Here is a 21,375-nt window from a genome sequence, read left to right as displayed (position 1 = left end):
GAATAATAAAAACAAAAAACAACCTTATAATTACTATATATTACTTCTGAATGTAAGATAAGAGTATAAAAATGGACTAGAAGATTCAGAAAAAAACTCACGATAGTGATTTGGGAAAGAAAGGAAAGAGAAGTAGATTAGGGCTGATGGTTAAAGAAGACAATGGTAATGTTTTAATTTTATTAAAAGAAAAATTATAAGCAAATATAGCTAAATGTCAACAGCTGTTAAGTTTTGGTAGTTGGAATATGAATGTTTATTAATTTTTCTGCATCTTTAAAATTTCTCAAAACAAAGTAAATTTCCCCACACCTCTACAGGAAAAAATCTTGACTCTGCCCCAACTTTCTAAAACTTTAGTATTACTGAGGAAATATTTGGGATGCTGTTGGAGCCAGCTTCCTGTACTTTCAGGTCTCAGAAAGCAGCAGGAGCATTCTTGAGCTGCTGGGAACCCATCTAACCCTATCTGCACCATCCAAAGGGAATCTTAGAAGCCTCTTCACCTTCTTCAAACCTAAAAATATAGGTCAGTAAAATGCAGACGTGATCAATTACCTGCCTCCAGGTAAGCAGAGAACAATAAAATCACAGCTATACTTAAATTTCTAACACTCCCTGAAAGGCAATTTACTTACTGGCTTGGGAGGTATCCTAACAAGTAGCATGTCAGTCTGAAAAGTTTCAAAATTAAAGCCTGACCTCATCTTACTATACACTTCATCAAAATTCACTGAAAATCCCTTTATCCTTCAAATTTTACCTGTTTCAGCTTCTGATTCTGAGTCATCTTCCTCATCTTCTTCACTAGAGCAACTAGATTCATCTTTTTTTCCTTCTTCTTCATCATCAACCTTTTCTTGTTCCAGAGATTCAATACGGGATGCATTTTTCTCAGGCTCAATAATCAATGTCTCTTTGCTGTGAAAGGAAAAAAGCCTTGAAATAATTATAAACACAAAAGGTGAAAATACATAATGAATACATTAATTTTTCCCAGAACCACAAAATCTAATAATCATACTTGTGGCTATCATGCCAACTCATTTAAAACAATAACAAAACCTACTTTAATATTTTACTTACTTTTTAAAGGTTTTCTGTGACTGATTATTGTCCATATTGGCTGTTGATTCAATCAGTGGAGATTTCTTCTCCCGTTTTTCACTATGGAGCTTTATAAAAGTTATGCAAAGGAAAATAACATTACTATTAAAATAACATTAATGAGCAAAATACAGAATTTAAAATAATAACAAAGTAGCTTCCCAAACACTAAATGAAAACAAAACAGACAAAACAAAAGATTTAAGTTTTACCTAAAGAGAAAAGGGCTTGGTTAAAGAATAAAAAGAACTAGACAGTTTAAAAGCTCCACAGAGGGGACTTCCCTGGCAGTCCAGTGGTTAAGACTCTGCGCATCCCCTGCAGGGGACATGGGTTCGATCCCTGGTTGGGGAACTAAGATCTGCTGTGCGGTGCAGCCAAAAAAACAACAACCACAAAGGACTAAGTTGGATTTTTTTTTTTAAGATCCCTCCAACTTTAGTTTACTGAAAAACCAGGGACCATTAACCATTTAGGATGTCTGATAATATTTTACTTAAACATCTGCTTCCTAGTTTTGTTAACTCCTTGCTTATCTAGCATATGCTATTTTAGAAATCTGAGATTTTATAGTCTCCACCCTCTAAGCAAACTTTCTTATGACATTACAAAAAGATACTATTATAGAGAACATATACATTGTAGACATATTAACTTTGGTAAAGGGATGCTAGAGAAATGGGGATAAGCAACACAAAAGGCTAAAAAAACACCACCACTACTCCTCTATTCTCATTCACTGTCATTTAATTTGATCGCTAGGAATAACTTAAAACCAAACAGTACAAAACATCACAAGAATACTTTTTCAGCTGTCTAAAATTCAATTCTATTCACTAATAGAGAAAATTTTTAGACAGTCATCAAACATACCAGATTTTGTTTCTTTTGCAACTCTTCTAAATATCCTAAAATGTCTTCATCTGCTACATCAAAGGCTGTCTGGCCCTATGCAGGAAACAAGAGGGTTGGTGATAATAAAAAAATCAATAAATTATAAAATGCCTTCGGTGATTCTGTATGATTATACAGAAAGAAGTTAGATAACATTTTTTATGGTAGGTATAAAACATGGTACATATGACTTGAAGGAGATGTATGAGAAATCCATGTGAGAGATAAGCAGCTGATATACCTCCCCTTACTTTTTTTGGTAACAGCTTTATTGATCTATAATTCACATACAAGTCACCCATTTTAAAGTATGCAATTCAATGGTTTTAGTATATTCACAGAGTTTTACAACCATCACCACAATCAATTTTAGAACATTTTCATCACCCCAAAAAGAAATGACATACCCATTAGCAATCCCCTCCCTACTCCCCCTCCCCCTGTCTGAGGCAACCACTAACCTACTTTCTGTTACTACAGACTTGCCTATTCCAGACATTTCATATAAATGGAATCATACAATATATGGTCCTTTGTGACTGGTTTCTTTCACTTTGCAAACTGTTTTCAAGGTTCATCCATATTGTAGCATGTATCTACTTCATTCTTTTTTATTGCTGAATAATATTCCATTGCATGATATACCACCTTTTGCTAATCTCTTCACCAGATGATGGACATCTGCTTTTGCTTTCTGGTACACAATGAATAATACTGCTATGAACATTTGTGTATAAGTTTTTGTGTGGACATCTGTTTTAATTTTCTTGGGTATATAGCTATGAGTGGAATTACTGGGTCATGTGGTAACTCCAAGTTTAACCTTTTTGAGATCTTATTTCTACTTTACTGCCATAAAAATTAATTAAATTCGTAGTAGAATAATAAAATAAGCATATGTATTTCTAAACTACTTAAAGGTTCAGCCAGCCACAGGTATGACTTAGTTTCAAAAAGTAGTCCAGATGAACATCTGTCAATCTATTTTTATTCATAGTGGAAAAGAAAATTTCAAAGAGCTGTTGACCAAAAATAGTAAGGATTTTTCCTGCTGCCAGCTTAGTCCTTATAATAACCCTACTGGTACAAATTTCCAAAATGCCAGAAAGTTCATTATTTAGAATATATTCTACCTTATATGTTTGCAAAATTTTCTTAATTTATGAATTTCTAAGAATATAATATCAATGGAAGTGCCCAAATCTACTCGACACGTATGGTAATACTATTACAGAAAGAGTAATACTTCTTTGTCGAACAAGGCCAAATCACCTCACAAGTAGCTGGAAAAGACTTAATAATAAAAATGGATAAATGATTCACAAAATGTTTTGTACAGTTAATAAAACTTAATAGAATTAAATAATTTATATTCTCATAACATTTTTTAGACTAAAACTATATTTCTAGAAGTTAAAATATTTAAAGTACATTTGAAAGGCCTACCACTTTGTTGACCATCTCCATATCACACAGACTGTCCACTAAAATTCGACATGCTTCTTCTTTACCCCAATGAGCTGCAGCATGAAGAGGTGTCCAGCCATCATAATCTTTAATATTAACATCATAGCCTGCCTGTATTAAAAGTCTAAACAAATTACAGTGAATTAGATCATCATTAAAATCTAGAAATGACTGGACATAATTAACAGCTATATACCATGCAAGTTAACAAAAATTTGCAATGTATTTCTTTTCATAGTTCAGAATCCCTCCTCCCCTCAACAAATTAACTAGGATAAAAGAATTCTCAGAAAACACTGGCATAGAGGATCTTGAGTTACTGCCATAATAATGAATTCAGTTTTAATTAATTCCTAATGACTATGAGTCTTATGGTTTGGTATGACACTGATTAATTCTTGTTAATATGTTTCTAACTGAAAATTTTGCAGGAAAGTCTATAATTTTTCAAAACTATTGGATCAATTTGTATGTTAAACTGATTTATTGTAGGGAATGTCTTCAAGTGTCCATATGATATATCATCTCAAGCTGAACGTGTTCTAAAAATATACTGGCATCAGGGCTTCCCTGGTGGTGCAGTGGTTGAGAGTCTGCCTGCCAATGCGGGGGACACGGGTTCGAGCCCTGGTCTGGGAGGATCCCGCATGCCGCGGAGCGACTGGGCCCGTGAGCCACAATTGCTGAGCCTGCGCGTCTGGAGCTTGGTGCTCCGCAACAGGAGAGGCCGCGATAGTGAGAGGGCCGCGCACCGTGATGAAGAGTGGCCCCCGCTTGCCGCAATTGGAGGAAGCCCTTGCACAGAGGCGAAGACCCAACACAGCCAAAAATAAAAAAAAAAAAAAAAAAAAAAAAAATACTGGCATCAAACAAAGTTATTTGTAGTGTCATTGTTGCCTTGCGGTTAAGGAACTGGTTTGTGAAAGCCTTCATGAAACTTTATCATCTACCACTGGAAATTTTCATAGGAAAATGACTGTTAGAAACAAAACAAAGCAAAACAAATATTCCGAGGGGTCGAGTCTACTTTTCTGCAGCAGTAGAAAGCAGATATTCTAATCATCAACAAAGCTAGAAAACAGGAATACATTTTAATTCAATGAAAAGAGTTGCATAAATGTTAGTATGCCCTTATAACTGTATACTGACATCGACCTTTATTTTATTTAGAAATTAAGCTCACAGAGAGCAAAGAATGGGTCTATAAATTGCACACAGCACAGCGCCACACACAAAGGCGAACACTAAATACTTTATAACTCAAATCTGGTTAACCTTTACCTTACTTTCCAAGATGTTGACCTTGAGAAGGGCTTCTTTTTACCTACAGGAGGTGGTAGTGATAGCTAATATATAACCATTTATTTATGTTTCAAGAACTGATCCCCTATTTCCTAACAATATCTAAAGCAGATGTTTTTAATTATGGCTCCATAGCGGAACCATCTGAAAAACTTGCTATTGAAAAAAACAAAAAACAAAAAAAAAAGATTCCCCAGCTGCACCCCAGTTCCATTGAATTAATCAGTATCTTGGGAGATGGGCCCTGTCAATCTGTACTTTTAATAAGTCCTGCATATGACCTCACATTACTGCCTGTCTCCTGCCTGCAGATCAACATTTAAGAGTCATTGATCTAAAAAACACGCTAATAGATATGTCAGAAGATTTAAGTTAAAAAAATATGGCCACTAATATAAATATTATCAGATACTTTATTAATAGAGACAGAAATAATACTGGAATATAAGCTAATAAAAATATACCCCCAATAGGAAATATGAACTATAATAATGTTAAATATCCTGAGCAATACAAAATTCTAAGTACTTGAGAGTCTGTGTGGAGAGAAAGGTAGACACACACCCCCCGCCCCCCAAACATAAAGCTCTCTATATGCCAGGCCATGCAAGGATACTCAAAACAGTAAGACAGTATTTATTATGCTCAAGGAACTTCTAATGGAGGACAAAAGTTAAATAAAACAACAATCAACCCTCACAGACAGGTTCTATGATGAAGCTGCAATAGGGGTACAGAGCTGAAAAGCATAAAAATCAAGTGAAAGGGGTTGTGTGTGTTTGCGGGGGAGGGGGTAAGTGGGGAGACAGTTACATTTGAAATGGATCTCTTCTATTTATTTTTGATTTCATATTTTCTTTCCTAAGTAAAATATTCACAAGTTTTAAAACTAAAAAAGAATAAATGGCTAGATAGCAAAGTCACTTCCCCACTGCTGACCTTTAGCCAACCAGTTTCCCTGCCCCAGAGATACCCATACTACTACTTTTGATTAGATCCTTACAGAGAGATTTTATGCATATATAAATAAATACAGCTTAAATTTTTAAAACATAAACACAAATGAGGCATAGTTCTGTTCTTGGCTTGACAACTTAACACATCCTAGCACTCTTTCCATATCTATAAGTAGTGTTTTAATCGCTATAGAGTATTCTAGTGAAAGGATGTATCATGATCTATTCAACCATTCTCCTACTCCAACTATAAACAATGCTGCTAGCACATACCTTATTTCCTATGTGAGTGAGAATATCTGTAAAAAAAATTCCTAGGGATTTCCCTGGTGGCGCAGTGGTTAAGAATCTGCCTGCCAATGCAGGGGACATGGGTTCGAGCCCTGGTCCAGGAAGATCCCACATGCTGCAGAGCAACTAAGCCACAACTACTGAAGCTTGCGCTCTAGAGCCCCTGCTCTGCAACAAGAAAAGCCATGGCAATGAGAAGCCCGTGCACCGCATGGAAGAGCAGCTCCTGCTCGCTGCAACTAGAGAAAGCCCACGTGCAGCAACAAAGACCCAACGCAGCCAAAAATAAAATAAATAAATTAATTAATAAATTAAAAAATAACAATTCCTAGAGGTAGTGCTGCTAAGCCAAAGAATAACTGTTACTTTGATAAAATTTGCTCAATAGTCATTTATACTTTCACCAATAATGTAAGAGAGTGCCTTTTCCCAAATTTGCCAACAGTGTGCCAAACATTTTGATCTTTGCCAATATGATAGATGAAAAATGATAATTCACTGTAGCTTTATCTGCACTTATGAATGAAGTTGAGCATTTTTTTTTTCATGGGCTTAAGAGCCTTGAACTGAGTCAAAGGATAGAAAGGAATTTGCTTCCAAGTTGAAGAGATGGTGAATGAAGGTATCTAGATAGAAACAAGAGTAGGCATTAAGGCATCATGAAAGAACTTCAAGTAGATATATACAGCTGGAATCATGCATGCCTGAGGAGCAATGGTAGCAGCTTAGCTTGAAAGAGGAACCAATGGCCAGATGACTAATGGTCTTATGTGCTAAGCTGAGGAGTTTAAAATTCATCCCAATTCCTGCTGAGAATCTTAATGAAGGATTTTAAGAGCCTGGACAACTGAATTACAAAGACCACTTGGAAGCAGTCTAGAAATCTATTTTACAGTGCAATCCAGTACTCATATATATGTTTATAGAAACAAGAATTTTAAGAAACAAAATACCTTTACCATATGCGATACTCTTTGATATTTTCCATTTTTTCTTTTTAAATGCTGTTCACAGCTCACTAAGTTCATTTCATGACCCGCTCTAATGGAGTTTGAAAGTCTGAAAAGTTTTGGATTAGAGAGAAACAGATGGAACAAGGAAACTAATTACAACTTAACTGTAGGGGCTTCCCTGGTGGCACAGTGGTTAAGAATCCACCTGCCAATGCAGGGGACACAGGTTTGAGCCTTGGTCTAGGAAGATCCCACATGCTGCAGAGCAACTAAGCCTGTGCGTCACAACTACTGAGCCTGTGCTCTAGAGCCTGCGTGCCACAACTACTGAAGCCCACATGCCTAGAGCCAGTGCTCCGCAACAAGAGAAGCCACTGCAGTGAGAAGCCTGCACACTGCAACGAAGAGTAGCCCCCGCTCACCGCAACTAGAGAAAGCCCGCGTGCAGCAACAAAGACCCAACACAGCCAAAAGTAAATAAATAAAATAAATAAATTTAAAAAAAGTTAACTGTACTATTCTAGGAGAAGGCTTAAATTACTGAAGTGAGTAGTGATTGAAATAGGAGGAAACCTGGAATAACTGACCCACTTAAACTTCTTCACTGTTTTTACTGAGGAGAGGGAATAAGGAGAAGGGATTGATATAAGAAACCAAAGTGGAACAAAAGCAACATAGAGGGTGCAGTAGATTTTGCTGAGGGCCAGTCTTATTAGCCTTCACATAGATATAACAAAAGTTATGCACTGAATTGTTTTTTCCATATAGTTGCCAACACCTTTGCACTGCATAAGTAAAAACCAAAACACAAATTTATTGTGACATAAAGGAGCTTTGTCCCAAAGATATTTGTTGATCAGTATATAACCCTATATCGTCTAAGTTGCTTATGGTTTAATATTTAATATTATGCTAACAGCACTCTGAATTCCAGTGTTCATGTAGTGAAAAATCTAAAAAAAAATCAGATAAATTACATATAAATAAACAATCAGTAGGAATCAAGCTCTCAGAATTTGATAATATGTTTATATACAACATTGTTCTTAGTCTCTGTATCCAGAGCTAACCTATCTGGGAATCTCAAAGTGACTCTAATAATTTACTAGGCCAGAAGGTAACATATAATGGTTGTCTGACACTTAAATTTCACTTATTGGAAAACTGCAATGGAAGAACAGTAGAATACTCAAAATTTGAGAGTGAAAGAAAGAACTTTAGAAATAAAGCAATAATATTCAAGGTAGTTTTCTCTTTCTCCCTGTAAACAGACATTAAATAACTTACATAAGCTGTTTCAAAATAATGTTAGCAAGTATCTTAAAAAAAGGAAAAGTGAAATAAAGAAAACAAATCAAAGCAGAAAAACAACTGTGAGAAGCAATACTTACTTTAAAACTTCTGTATAGCCTTTAGCGGCTGCAACATGAAGTGCTGTACCTCCAGATTTTGCATGCCGGACATCATTTATATGGCCACTATTTAGCCACTGTCTTGCATCTCTAAGCATTATTCGTTCTTCTTCCTTTCGAGCTGCTTCTATATCAACCCCTGATAAAATAAAATAATTTTTTTCATTTTTTTCTCTATAGTAAATGTTTTTGTTTGGAAATAAAATTATCCAAAACATTCCAAGTTTAATTGAAAATTGAAAGTGAAATTATAGTTTTGAAAAATGGGCTGCTTAGAACAAGCTGGTTAAATAAAGAAATGTAGGAATACTGTAGATATTTTATTAGCATTCTCTATTGACTATTTAATTTTTGCCCTACAGTATTATTTTGGCTTTCTTTTTACCTTTTCTGCTTATTCCTTTTGTTTTTGAAGATTTGAATATTCCCCAAGGTATTCCCCATCCTTTGGTCTAAAAAAAAAGTTTGTTGTTTTAAACAATCATATGTATTTAAGTCTCAAATTTTTATCCACTGCTTTGACCAGTTCTCTGAACTCTAGCCTAGTAGGTACAAATGTTTATTGAACACTTCAACTTGGAGGTCCTGTCCTCATCTAAAATTGAACAGACCTTAAATCAGATTATTTTTCTACCAACACCCCTTTCCTTTTCCAACATAGTACATTGTTCATACCATCAGTATCAGTTTTATAATTTTAGTAAGTTATATAGATGTTTATTCATTTAAAAGCATTAAGCGCTATGCTAGGTTAAGGTGATAAGAGTGGGGAGAATTCAAAAAGGAACAGGACCTTCAAAGCGCTCAACATCCTGAGAAAAAAATTAAAATAGAAATGATAATCCTGAAATTCCTCAGTGATCTCATGTTATCTTATGGCTTCAAATGCTGGTTATTTAATAAATAGCACATACCACGATGCATTTATACTCCAGAAGACAATGAGCTTATTAAAAAAGGTAAATATACTGCTTTTTTATCTTGTATTCCCACCATATGGATGGATACCTGATACAAAGTAAAAGGGATCAGTAAATGTTTACTGAATGAATGATGAATACATAAATACATGAGTACAAAATAATTGCACACACACACAACTTCTCAGCTAAGATCTCTTTTATAATTCATATCCATGTATCCAATTGGCTGGTTGGAATTTTTCATTCACTCATTCATTCAATCAATCAGTCAATATGTACTGAGTCTCTACTATATGTCAGGTACTTTATTAGGTGCTAGGGGTTTAGAAGTGAACCTATTACATGGCAGATGATACATCTGTGAAGGAAAAAAAAGCAGAGTAAAGGTATAGAGGGTAATGAGAAAGTTATTTTATATAGGTTGGTAAAGAACAGTCTCTTTGATAAGGTGACATTACAGCAAGAAATAAAGTGACAGTCATACCATAATCTTAGAGAATATTCCAGACAGAGGGAAGTACTACAGATCTTCCTTGACTTACAATGGGGTTACATTCTGATAAATCCATCAAAAGTTGAAAATATCCTAAGTCAAAACTGCATATGATATACCTATCCTGTCATAGCTTAGTGTAGCCTACCTTAGACACGCTCAGAATACTTACATTAGCCCACAGTTGGGAAAAATCATCTAACACAAAGCCTGTTTTATAAATAAATTATTAAGTGCTGAATATCTCATGTAATTTACTGAACACTGTACTGAAAGTGAAAAACAGAATGGTCATATAGGTATAGAATGGTTGTTTAAGTGTATCAGTTTGGTTGTTTACCCCCATGATCATGTGGCTGACCAGAAGTTGCAGCTTGCTGCTGTTGACCAGCGTCACTAGGGAATATGTGCTGCATATCACTAGCCCGGGAAAAGGTCGAAACTCAAAATCTGAAGTATGGTTTCTACTGAATGTGTATTGCTTTCACACCATCATAAAGCTGAAAAATCGTTAAACTGAACCACGATAAGTCAGGGATTGTCTGTAGTAAGCACTGAGGTAGAAGCCTGCTTGGAATGTTCTTCTGATTAGGAAAAGGCAGGGTGTCTATAGAGTAGTGAGGACAATGAGCAGGGGGCAGGGTGACAACATCCGACTCAATTTAAGAGGATCACTTAAGCTGAAAAGTTAAGAGTAAAAACTGAGGTATAGACTGGGAGGCTACAACAATAATTCAGGCAAGAGATGATGGTAACTTGAACCAGGGTGGTAGCAGTGAAGGTAGTAAAGAGGTTAGATTCTGCATTCTTCAAGGCAAACCAACAGAATTTGCTGTTAGTTTGTATGTAGGAGAAAAAGAGAAGTCAAGGATGAATCAAAGGTTTTTAGCCTGAGCAACTAGAAAAATTAAATTTTCAATTTCGGAAATGTGAAGTTTGAAATGCACTAACAGACATCTAATTGGAGTTAGCTGGATATCTGAGTCTGGAGAACAGAGAAGAGGTCAAAACTAGGGATGTAATATAATACATAATAAAATAATGTAACACAGTCACCTCAATCTCAATCTCAATGCTAAAATCTTATCTCAATTTTCCCTAGCCAGTCTGCTTGCTGTCTGTCTTATATTTCCTATATTAGGTTCCAATACTTATCCAGAAACCTGGAAGTCATCCTTAATCCCTCCCTTTACCTTATCCCCAGCCTCCATCCAATTAGTCAGCAGATTCTGAGTTGCCATTCCTAATATGTCTTCTTTTTTTTTTCCTAAAATGTCTTCTTTTTTTTTTTTTTTTTATAGCTACTTTATTTTTTTTTTTATTTTTGGCTGTGTTGGGTCTTCGGTTCGTGCGAGGGCTTTCTCTAGTTGCGGCAAGTGGGGGCCACTCTTCATCGCGGCGCGGGGACCGCTCTTCATCGCGGTGCGCGGGCCTTTCACTATCGCGGCCCCTCCCGTTGCGGGGCACAGGCTCCAGACGCGCAGGCTCAGTAGTTGTGGCTCACGGGCCCAGCTGCTCCGTGGCATGTGGTATCTTCCCAGACCAGGGCTCGAACCCGTGTCCCCTGCATTAGCAGGCAGATTCTCAACCACTGCGCCACCAGGGAAGCCCTAAAATGTCTTCTTAATGGCCCCTAATCACTATTTTAGTTCGTCTTATGTCTCACACTTTGACGACTACAGCTGGCCCTTAATTCATTCTCCTCAGTTCCTTCTGAGTCATTCCCCACATCATCGCCAGACTGGTTTTTCTGTATCAAAATACAATCATCTCTCTTTTCTATAAAAAAATCTGTCAATGATTGCTCACCTCCTACAAGACAAAGCTCAAGCTCTTTAGTGTAGCAGAAAGAGCCTGTTATGATTCGGTCTCAATGCATTTTTAATCTCTAGTCTTTCTCCTCTATCATCACCCAGTGTTCTAACCATATAGATCTTCATGTAGATCAAGTACATCATGTGCCTGTGCTGTTGTGCAAGCTAGTATCCTCTATCTGGAATGTATCCTTACCTTGCTTGCTTAGTAAATTACCATTTATTCAAGACACAACTAAACTGTTCAACTGAAGCTCAATCTCAAAAAAGTAGGCCATGACTGAAAAACATTTTTAAAATCCCGAGATTACAGAAGTGCAGGTAAAGTCATCTTCAAACTAGAGATCCCATTTTTTTCCCCAAATGTTTGCTCTTGGTGCTAGAACCAACTATCCTCTTGAATTTTTCTTTTTTTTCCTAAATATTTACTTATTTATTTATTTGGCTGTGCCATGTCTTAGCTGTGGCATGCGGGCTCAGTAGTTGCGGCGCACGGGCTCAGTAGTTGTGGTGCACGGGCTCTAGAGTGTGTGGGCTTAGTAGTTGCGGCATGCAGGCTTAGTTGCCCCATGGCACGTGGAATCTTGGTCCCGTGACCAGAGATTGAACCCACGTCCCCTGTGTTGGAAGGCGGATTCTTAACCACTGGACCACCAGGGAAGTCCCTCATTACTACATTTGAAAGAAACTTGCAATAAGGTTTTCCAAATAGACTTTATAAAAACAATTATATACACTATATATGTAACAGACAAAACTTATTATAATCTTTAATTACAAAGTATCACCATTTCTATAATAATGCAATTTTATACATATATAAATTTCCTCTCAAAAGATAATCAGCCCATCTTATTTAAAATGCCTTCTAATGTTATTCATAAAAGAAATTATGAAGCTGTAATTGTTAATACATGAAGAATAATCTTTCTACTAAATGACTTTTCTCAGACTGATTTATTTTCTTATGCTTAATTTTTTTTACTATCTTTTAATACATGAACATCTTTATTATCATTATCCCTTTTCTCTTTATCATCTTAAAGAGTCTGACTTCTATTGTCTTTTATTATTCTAAATTTCCTCTAGACTTGAAATAAAAAAACAGCTACTTCTTACTTCTGGATTTATCTAATTTCATGCTATCTTCACCTAATTACAAAGCAGTTACCCTCTGTTGCCACCAAATTGTGCCTTTATATGAATTATATATAAATACAACTCAAGTTTAAAATTAAAGTACATGTGAAGAGAAATTTCTTATGCTTAAGAAAATCCAGTTAGAAAAAAAAAAACACTCTTGTTCTTAAAATCTTTTCAAAAATACCACTGAGTAGAGCAATAGACAATTAATTTTTGTTTAAACCCCACTGGACTATGTATTACAATACTTGTTTTCTAATTCCAGTGCTTTAACTAGGCTAGCAACTTGAGAAAGCCATAACTTCTTTGAATATTAGTATAATGGGTTAAGAACACAGATCTGAACCTAGACTGCTGGGTTTCAATCCCTGATTTGCCAATTACTAGCTCTATTATCTTGGGCAAGACACAATCTACACTAATATTCAGTTCTTTTATTTGTAAGATAGGAGTAATGAAAGTATATACCTATCCACAATGTTGCGAGGATTAAATTAATATTATATGTGAAGTGTTTAGATCAGGAATAAGCACTAAGGTGTTAATTATCATGATCAGTTCTAAAAGTCTATGATTCTGCTTCTCTTTTACTGCCTCGTGGTCTAATAGGAAGAAGATCTTATAATGAATTTAACTGGTCCTTAATCCACCTATAATTGCAAGGTTTTTAAGCAACGAAAACTATGTATATTGAACTAAATTGGGTGTGATATAATAAAGTGATAAGACTATTAACATCTGTCACTGCTATAAAAAAAACAGTAAATGTTAGCTTGAAATGTAGCCAATTCTCATAGGTAAGAAAAAATAAAATAAAATTGGAATTTTGTTAGCTAAGAAATGCAAAAATTGACTTGTGTCCCACACTAAATAAAGAAAATTGCATTAAAACATAAACCAGAAATACTTTCATCTACTATTCAATCATTACTACTTTCAAAGGCAATCTACTCAAGCATGACTAGTTGTTAATCAAATATATTAGAAAAAGAAATAAGAGCCAAAAGAGTGATTAAAGAATTTTAAAATATTAAATAATAACTTTCATACCAGGATAAATAATTTGAGAAATCTTGTCATTACTAGAGATATATTTAGGGTGCTCTTTTTATAAATGTTAAACTCTATTAGAGATGCCTCTATCTTTTGTTTCTTCGGAATAAAGTTATGCTATATAAATTCATGTATTCCCATTATATGAATAAAATGAATATCATGAAATATTTTCTAGGAGATATTCCTAATAAAATGCAGTATGGTACAGTGATGAACAGTGTGAGCTCAAGGTATCTGTTACACTGTTTGGGACTGAACTACATACAGCACGACTTCCTACATGTATGACCTTGGGCAAATCACTGAGCCTCAGCTTCTCATCTGTAAAATGGAGTGACAGTAGTATTAACTTCTTAGAATTGCTGTGAGGATTAAATGAAATAATGCATGTAAAGCCTTTTGCTCAATGCCTGGCAAATAATCGGTATTTAATAAGAGTTAGCTATTATTTTTAGTATCAGCTCTTTACTTTTCAGTTTCAGGGTCATACTATACACTATTTTCCAGAATTTCCCCTCACCTATTATTTTCCCAGATTTACATTTTCCATCCTGACATTTCCTAAATTCCAACAGTGCACTGAACACTGTCATCTAGATGTGCTTTAGCAACCAAACTCAATATATCCCAGAACAAACTCATACACTCTAAATCCGTTCCTGCTTTGTCCCACATTCTCCCCGTGTGAATTTATCCAATCATCACTTCTTAAACTGGAAACTTCAGGAGGCAAATTAGCTGGCCTCAATTCTTCCTTCATCTCCACATTCAATTCTCCACCAAGCTGTTTTAATTTTACCTTAATATTTTCTGAAAACAGTCCTGGCTCTTTGCTCTTTTCCATCTTAAGTGTAACCATTTCGGCCCTTTTCATCTTTCACCTGGATTAAGTGAAGAATCTTCTTCAAGGAAGGCATGCCACCATGTATCCCTCACTCTAATGCATCCTCCAGATTACCATCAGCTGCTTTATTACTAAAAACCAAATCCAATCAGGTTAATTTCCTGCTTGGGGATCTCTGTTGCATCTGTCTAATGCCTACAAAAGAGATGTCCACCATCTGGCTCCAGCCTAATCTTTTCAAGCCTCAACCTCATACTAATTCCATCCTGACTTTTTTACTCCATTCCAATTTGAATGAAGTCTCCACGTATGCTATGTCTCCAATTCCTTTTCTTTGCACGTGTTGATACCCCTGTCTCACATGCCTTTTTTGTCCACTACCCCCCTTCTTTGCCAAGTAAACTCCCTCTCAAATGTCATCACTCTCAAACCCTTCCTGACTACTGCAAACAGTTAGTCATAGGCTTTTCTGTTCTCCCACATCATTCTGTTCCTACCTATATTTTAGCACATAGCACACTGCATTGTGGGGCTCTGTTTATATATTTGTCACTTCTATACACTGTGACATCCTTAAGAACAAAGTGTGTCTCTTAAAAAAAATACCCAGCTCTCAGAACATATGCTGGCACCTTAATCAAAACTGAATGAATCACTACAACTAAAATCAGCCTTGCTAACAGTTTCCTTTATATAGAAGGAAACTAAAGACAGGAAGTTTTCAGTACATATCCATGCCTTTCCCAGTTCATAATAATTGCTAACTACTATTAAACAATATTGTTCTTTTTAAAACCTCATTTTATTTATTTATTTATTTGTTTGTTTGTTTATTTATTTATTTATTTATTTATTTATCTATGGCTGTGCTGGGTCTAAGTTTCTGTGCGAGGGCTTTCTCCAGTTGCGGCAAGTGGGGGCCACTCTTCATCGCGGTGCGCGGGCCTCTCACCATCGCGGCCTCTCCCGTTGGGAGCACAGGCTCCAGACGCGCAGGCTCAGTAATTGTGGCTCACGGGCCCATGTTGCTCCGCGGCATGTGGGATCCTCCCAGACCAGGGCTCGAACCCCTGTTCCCTGCATTGGCAGGCAGACTCTCAACCACTGCGCCACCAGGGAAGCCCCTAAACAATATTGTTGATATCTATCTGGGCACTCACCAGGGCAAGCTGGACAGATAAGGGACTCTTCATCCAGGTTGTGATGCTTTATACCCATTCTTCCAGCTTCTTCAAGTCTTGAAGATCCCATTACTCCAAAATTGCTTGCTTAGGACACAGCTGTTAAAAGCTCTTCTGTGTATTTATCCAAGCTCCAGTTATGACTACTTTCCTAATGTGTGTCTTGTTTCTCCTGAGCTCCAGGTACCTTCAGCCACTTGTCACAATGCCTCAACTCTATTTAGGCATTTAAATATTTCTTCAGTTTTAGTGCCTAAGATTTTTTTTTTTTATTTTAACAACCAGGTAGTCATTATGAATTTTCCTAATCCCAAGGAATAAAAATCTCTTTTCAAGGAACTGACTTAGCTTCTATTTCTCTGCTTTTATTTCCTGATGAACCACATCTCAGCAGGAGTCAACCTTCTAAACCAATATCCCATACCTTAGGAAAACACAGTTCTCTTCTGATAATACCCATTTAATCACTGCCTAGACATAACTTAATATAGTGGAAATCACAGTAATTTATATATATATATATATATATTAGTTTTTTTAAGTTGTAAAATATGCATGACAAAATTTACTATCTTAATAACCATTTTAAGTAGACAGTTCAGTAGTGTTAAGTACATTTACATTGTTGCTCATTCAATGTCTAGAACTCTTTTCATTTTGCAAAACTGAAATGCTATGCTAATTAAACAACAAATCCCCATTCCCGCTTCCTCCTAGCTCCTGACAACCATCATTCCACTTTCTCTATGATTCTGAGTACTTGAGGTACCTCATGTTAAGTGGAATCATACAGTATTTGCCTTTTTGTGACTGGCTTATTTCACATAGCATAATGTTCTCAAGGTTCATCCAGGCTGTAGCATATGTCAGAATTTCCTTCTTAATGCTGAGCAGCATTTTCTGTAAGTATATATTACATTTTGTTTATTCATTCATCCATTGATGAACACTTGGTTTTCTTCCATCTTTTAGTATTGTGAATAATGCTATAAACATGGATGTACAAAAATCTCTTTGAAACCTTCCTTTTAATTCTTTGGTCATATGTCGAGAAGAGGAATTGCTGTATTATACAGCTTTATATTTATTGAGATATAATTCACATATTATTTAAAGTATACAACTCAGTGTTTTTAGTAAATTTGCAGAGCTGTGCAACCATTATCACAGTTTTAGAACACTCATCACTCCTGAAAGAAATTCTACCCATAAGCAATCATTCCTCATCTATAAATTGACATCTCCCAAATTTATATCTCCAGCTTGTACCTCTCTCTATTAACATATTCAACTGCTTGGATATCTAACAGGCAAAACAAACTTAACATGTCTGAAAAATGAACCCCTGAACTCTCCCTACAAAACTTACTTTTCCCACAACATTCACACCTCTCATAAAAACTTCACCCATCTAGTGGCTCAAACCAAAAATCTTAGAATCTTCCCTGCCTTCTTCTTACACACTGTAGTTTTAATCACTCAATAGTCTTCTTGGCCAAACCTTCAAAATATATCTAAAATCCAATCTTTTCTCATCACTTTGTCTACTACCACCCTACTCCTGCCCTTGCCATTCTCCTACTGCTGCCCTTACCTTCCTACAATCTATTCTCAACACAATAGCCCCAGAGATCCTTTCTAAAGCAAGTCAGATCATGTCACTCCTCTATCTCAATCCCTCCACTAGCTCACTATTTCACTCAGATTAAAAGCTAAAATCCTTCCAATGGCCCACAAGGCTCTATGTGATATGGTCCACTGCTACTTCTGTGACCTCATCTCCTTCCAGCCTCTTCCTTGTTCTGCCTGCTTCAGTCATATTGGTCACACTCGCTGCTTCTCTGAAAACACCAGGCACCCTCCCATCCTTGAATTCATTGGTTCCTCTGTATGCAATGTTCTTTCCCCAGACTTACATGATTTATTCCATCACCCCAGTAAGACCTTAGCTTAAATACCACCTTATCAGTGACGACTTCTTGACCACTCTTTAAATTTGCAATGTGTCTCATTCACCCCGTACACTTCCTTATCCCCTTTGCCTGTTTTACTTCTCTCCAAAGCTTTTATTGACAGATAATTTCACACCTTACCCTACCACTCATGATACTTCTTTCAACTTTAAAAATATTAAAAAGACGTAGAGTTAAGAATCATATATTTTTTCAAGTAGAACCTTACTTCACATATTGTTAGGTAAACTGATTTTTTTTCCCCTCAAATTACGATTGCCCTTCAATGTCAACAATCATTTATTGAAAAAGTCAAGTATCATATTCTTTACAAAACAGTTTTAAACATATTTTCCGTCTAGGTTGGTTACATTACCTTGCCGATTAACTTCATTTTGAAGTAGCTCTTCCATTGCCTCCTCCTCAGCAATATCTAAAGGTGTGTCTCCTTCACTGTTGACAGCTCCTACATGTGCTCCCTGACCAATCAAAAACCTGTAAAATTAAAGGGAAGAGAGTTAAGCAATGATGGTATCATCAAAATAAGACTGAATGCATAGCTAATGGGGCAAGCTCCTATGCAAGAGCAGCAATAAAAACCGAGGATAGCATAGGTATTAAGAAACTACCATGAAGCATGTTTTCTTTCCTTTTTAAAATTTTACGTTTCCTAAAATTTTCTATAATGTACACCAATTAACTAATACAAAAATGTTATTTTAAAATAATTACAAAGTCTTTCATAGGATTATTTCAGACTGTCTCCATTAAGATTTTTCATTATCTCCATATTGACTAGTTTCCTAACTGAACTTCATGCTCCCAGTCTCATGCCATAAGCAATAGTTCTTAACCTTGGGCTCATGGGCATAATTCAGAAGGTCATTCAGCTGATACAGATATATTAAAATACTGTGTATGTTCATCACTATTTTGAAATTAAGGTAATTATTAGACCAACTACTAAGTCTTTTTATTTAATGTGTTACTAAAGAAGCACATACATACTTTGTACTCAGTATTTTATTTTATGCATCCAAAACACAATACTAAGAATATATTCACAGGCTTCATCAAACCTGCCAAAGGGATCCAGATACAAAATGGTTGTGAATCTCTTTCACTATGCCAACTGCACATCTCCCAGAATCATCTATTTAACACAATCGGAGTCAATTTCCAACTTAAAATTCTTTGAATGGTTGTCCATGCTAGGAGAAAACATACCTACATGGCCCTTACTAATCTGGTTTTGTCTTCTTTTCAGCCTCATTCCTCTTCCTTCTTGTATCACACTTTAGACTCCAACAATATGGAACTGTTTGTAGTTCCAGATTAAGCCATGTTCTTTTGGCATCCCTGATTTTACTTTTCTATATATAAAGAATGGCTCCCTTTTTTCTGATGTTCCTAATCAATCTAACTTTTATTTGTAAATTTTTTTTTTACAGGCTACATGACAATATTCGCATTATCAAAACAGTGAAGGAAAAAAAGCCCTCAGAGTTTTAAAAACAGAAGAAAAAAAGAAAAAACTCCCTTACATCTCTCCTTCTGTTATCATGTTCCCTCCCCAGAGATAAACACTATCAACAGCATGGCAAATATCTTTCTGGTACCTTTGCTATGAATTTATATGTGTGTCTATAAAGAAATATATACAGTCACTTTTGAGGTTCTTTTTGTAAAACAAAAATTAATGGGATTACTTTAGGGGGCTTCCCTGGTGGCGCAGTGGTTGAGAATCTGCCTGCCAATGCAGGGGACACGGGTTCGAGCCCTGGTCTGGGAAGATCCCACGTGCCGCAGAGCAACTGGGCCTGTGAGCCACAATTACTGAGCCTGCGCGTCTGGAGCCTGTGCTCCGCAACAAGAGAGGCCGCGATAGTGAGAGGCCTGCGCACAGCGATGAAGAGTGGTCCCCACTTGCCGCAACTAGAGAAAGCCCTCGTACAGAAACGAAGACCCAACACAGCTAAAAATAAATAAATAAATAAATAGATAAATTTATTTAAAAAAAAAAATTAATGGGATTACTTTAAATGTACTGGAGTGCAACACTTGCCTTCTAATAGCTGAAAAATATTCCACAATATGGCTGGATCATACTTTTATTTAATGCCATCCTCCTAATGGATGTGTTCTTAAATGGACATTTGACATTATCAATCTTTAAAATTTTTCTCAACGTGATGAGAATAAAGCATCTTATCATCGTTTTCTTTCCTGATTACACACGAGTTTGAAAAAGAATCTGGATATGTTCACTAGCATTTGTATTTTCTCCTTTTGTGAACTTCTTATTTACTTCTTTTGCTTATATTTTTAATGTATGCCTTAACTCAACAGATACTTATGGGGTGTTGTTATAGATTGCATGGTTTTGTGTTCCTCCAAAATTCATGTTGAAACCCCAAACCACCAATATGATGGTATTAGGAGGTAGGGCTTTGGGGAGGTAATTAGGTATAGATGAGGTCATGAGGTTGGAGAACCCATGATGGGATTAATGTTTTTAAAGAGGAAGAGAGTAGAGCTCACTGTCTCTCTGCATGGAGGGCACAGCAAGATGGCAGCCATCTGCAAGTCAGGAAAAGAGCCCTCACCAGACACAGAATTGGCCAGCACCTTGATCTTGAACTGTCTAATCTCCAGAACTGTGAGAAACAAATGTCTGTTGTTTAAGCATCCCAGTTTATGGCATTTTCTTACAGCAGCCAAAGCTGACTAAGACAGGTGTTTACTATGTATCTACCACTATGTTACATGTCAGGCATATAATAGTAAGCAAAAACAAATGCAGATCTTCCCCTCAAAGATCTTATAATCTAGAAAGAGACCTAGATTAATTACCTAAATACATGTAAAACTTCGATGTCTTATAACAGTGAATTATGTCTACAAGTGAATAATAGAGTAATTTGATTTAGTAAGGTCAGGAAAGGATTCTCTGAACAACATATAGGTACTAGCAAACATAATGGTAGGAGAGTATGTTCCAGAAAAGAGAACAAAAGGCACCAAAAACCTGTGACAGGAAGTGTGTATGGCTAGACAAGGGTTTGGTTCATTCTCCTGAGAGTAAATGAAAGAATCAATCTCTATATAATATGTCAGGTACACCCCAAAGTCAGTGAATGTTTATTTTGTAAGATCTGTAAATGATCAAGTATGTGTTTCAAAAAGATCACTTTGTGAAGTATGGAAAATAAATGAGAATGGAGAAAGAATGAAAGTAGGCAGACCAGCTACATTATGTTGGAAGCTTGAATTTGATGGAGGAAATGGATAAATTCCAGAGATATCTAGGAGATACTAGAGATCAGCTGGATATGAGAAGCGAGGGCGAGGAAGGTGTCTATGATACACTGAAGTTCTTGACTTGTCTGTGATAGATCGACGGTGGTACTAATAAATGATACACAAAAAAATAAGTTATTCCCTCCTGACAAATAGATGTGTTGCACATATTTTTTCCATATTGTCACCACAAAAAAAAAACAAACCTTTTCTTACAGCATTTTGTATTTGAGTGAAATTTAAAGGTTGTATGAAGTCAGGTCTGTCAATCTTTTGCTTTAAGAAGG

General features: G+C 36.1%; 1 protein-coding gene across 4 annotated transcripts in view; it reads right to left on the bottom strand.

Annotated features, from left to right (window-relative positions):
• The window catches only part of PPP1R12A (protein phosphatase 1 regulatory subunit 12A), a 152,531-nt gene that overhangs the window by 54,709 nt on the left and 76,447 nt on the right, over positions 1-21,375 (bottom strand). For all 4 annotated transcript variants that reach the window (XM_007194967.2, XM_057556555.1, XM_057556554.1 and 1 more), the window contains exons 3-8: positions 18,165-18,283; positions 8,362-8,521; positions 3,448-3,592; positions 1,981-2,055; positions 1,087-1,175; positions 764-921 (exon numbers count right to left, since the gene is read on the bottom strand). In XM_007194967.2, the coding sequence (XP_007195029.2) occupies positions 764-921; positions 1,087-1,175; positions 1,981-2,055; positions 3,448-3,592; positions 8,362-8,521; positions 18,165-18,283 (746 nt within the window). The remainder of the gene's footprint in view (positions 1-763; positions 922-1,086; positions 1,176-1,980; positions 2,056-3,447; positions 3,593-8,361; positions 8,522-18,164; positions 18,284-21,375) is intronic.

Source organism: Balaenoptera acutorostrata, chromosome 11 (genome assembly GCF_949987535.1).
Source record: "Balaenoptera acutorostrata chromosome 11, mBalAcu1.1, whole genome shotgun sequence".
Taxonomy (NCBI): domain Eukaryota; kingdom Metazoa; phylum Chordata; class Mammalia; order Artiodactyla; family Balaenopteridae; genus Balaenoptera; species Balaenoptera acutorostrata.
Note: the sequence above shows the minus strand (reverse complement) of the source record. Positions and strands in the feature narration are given on the sequence as shown.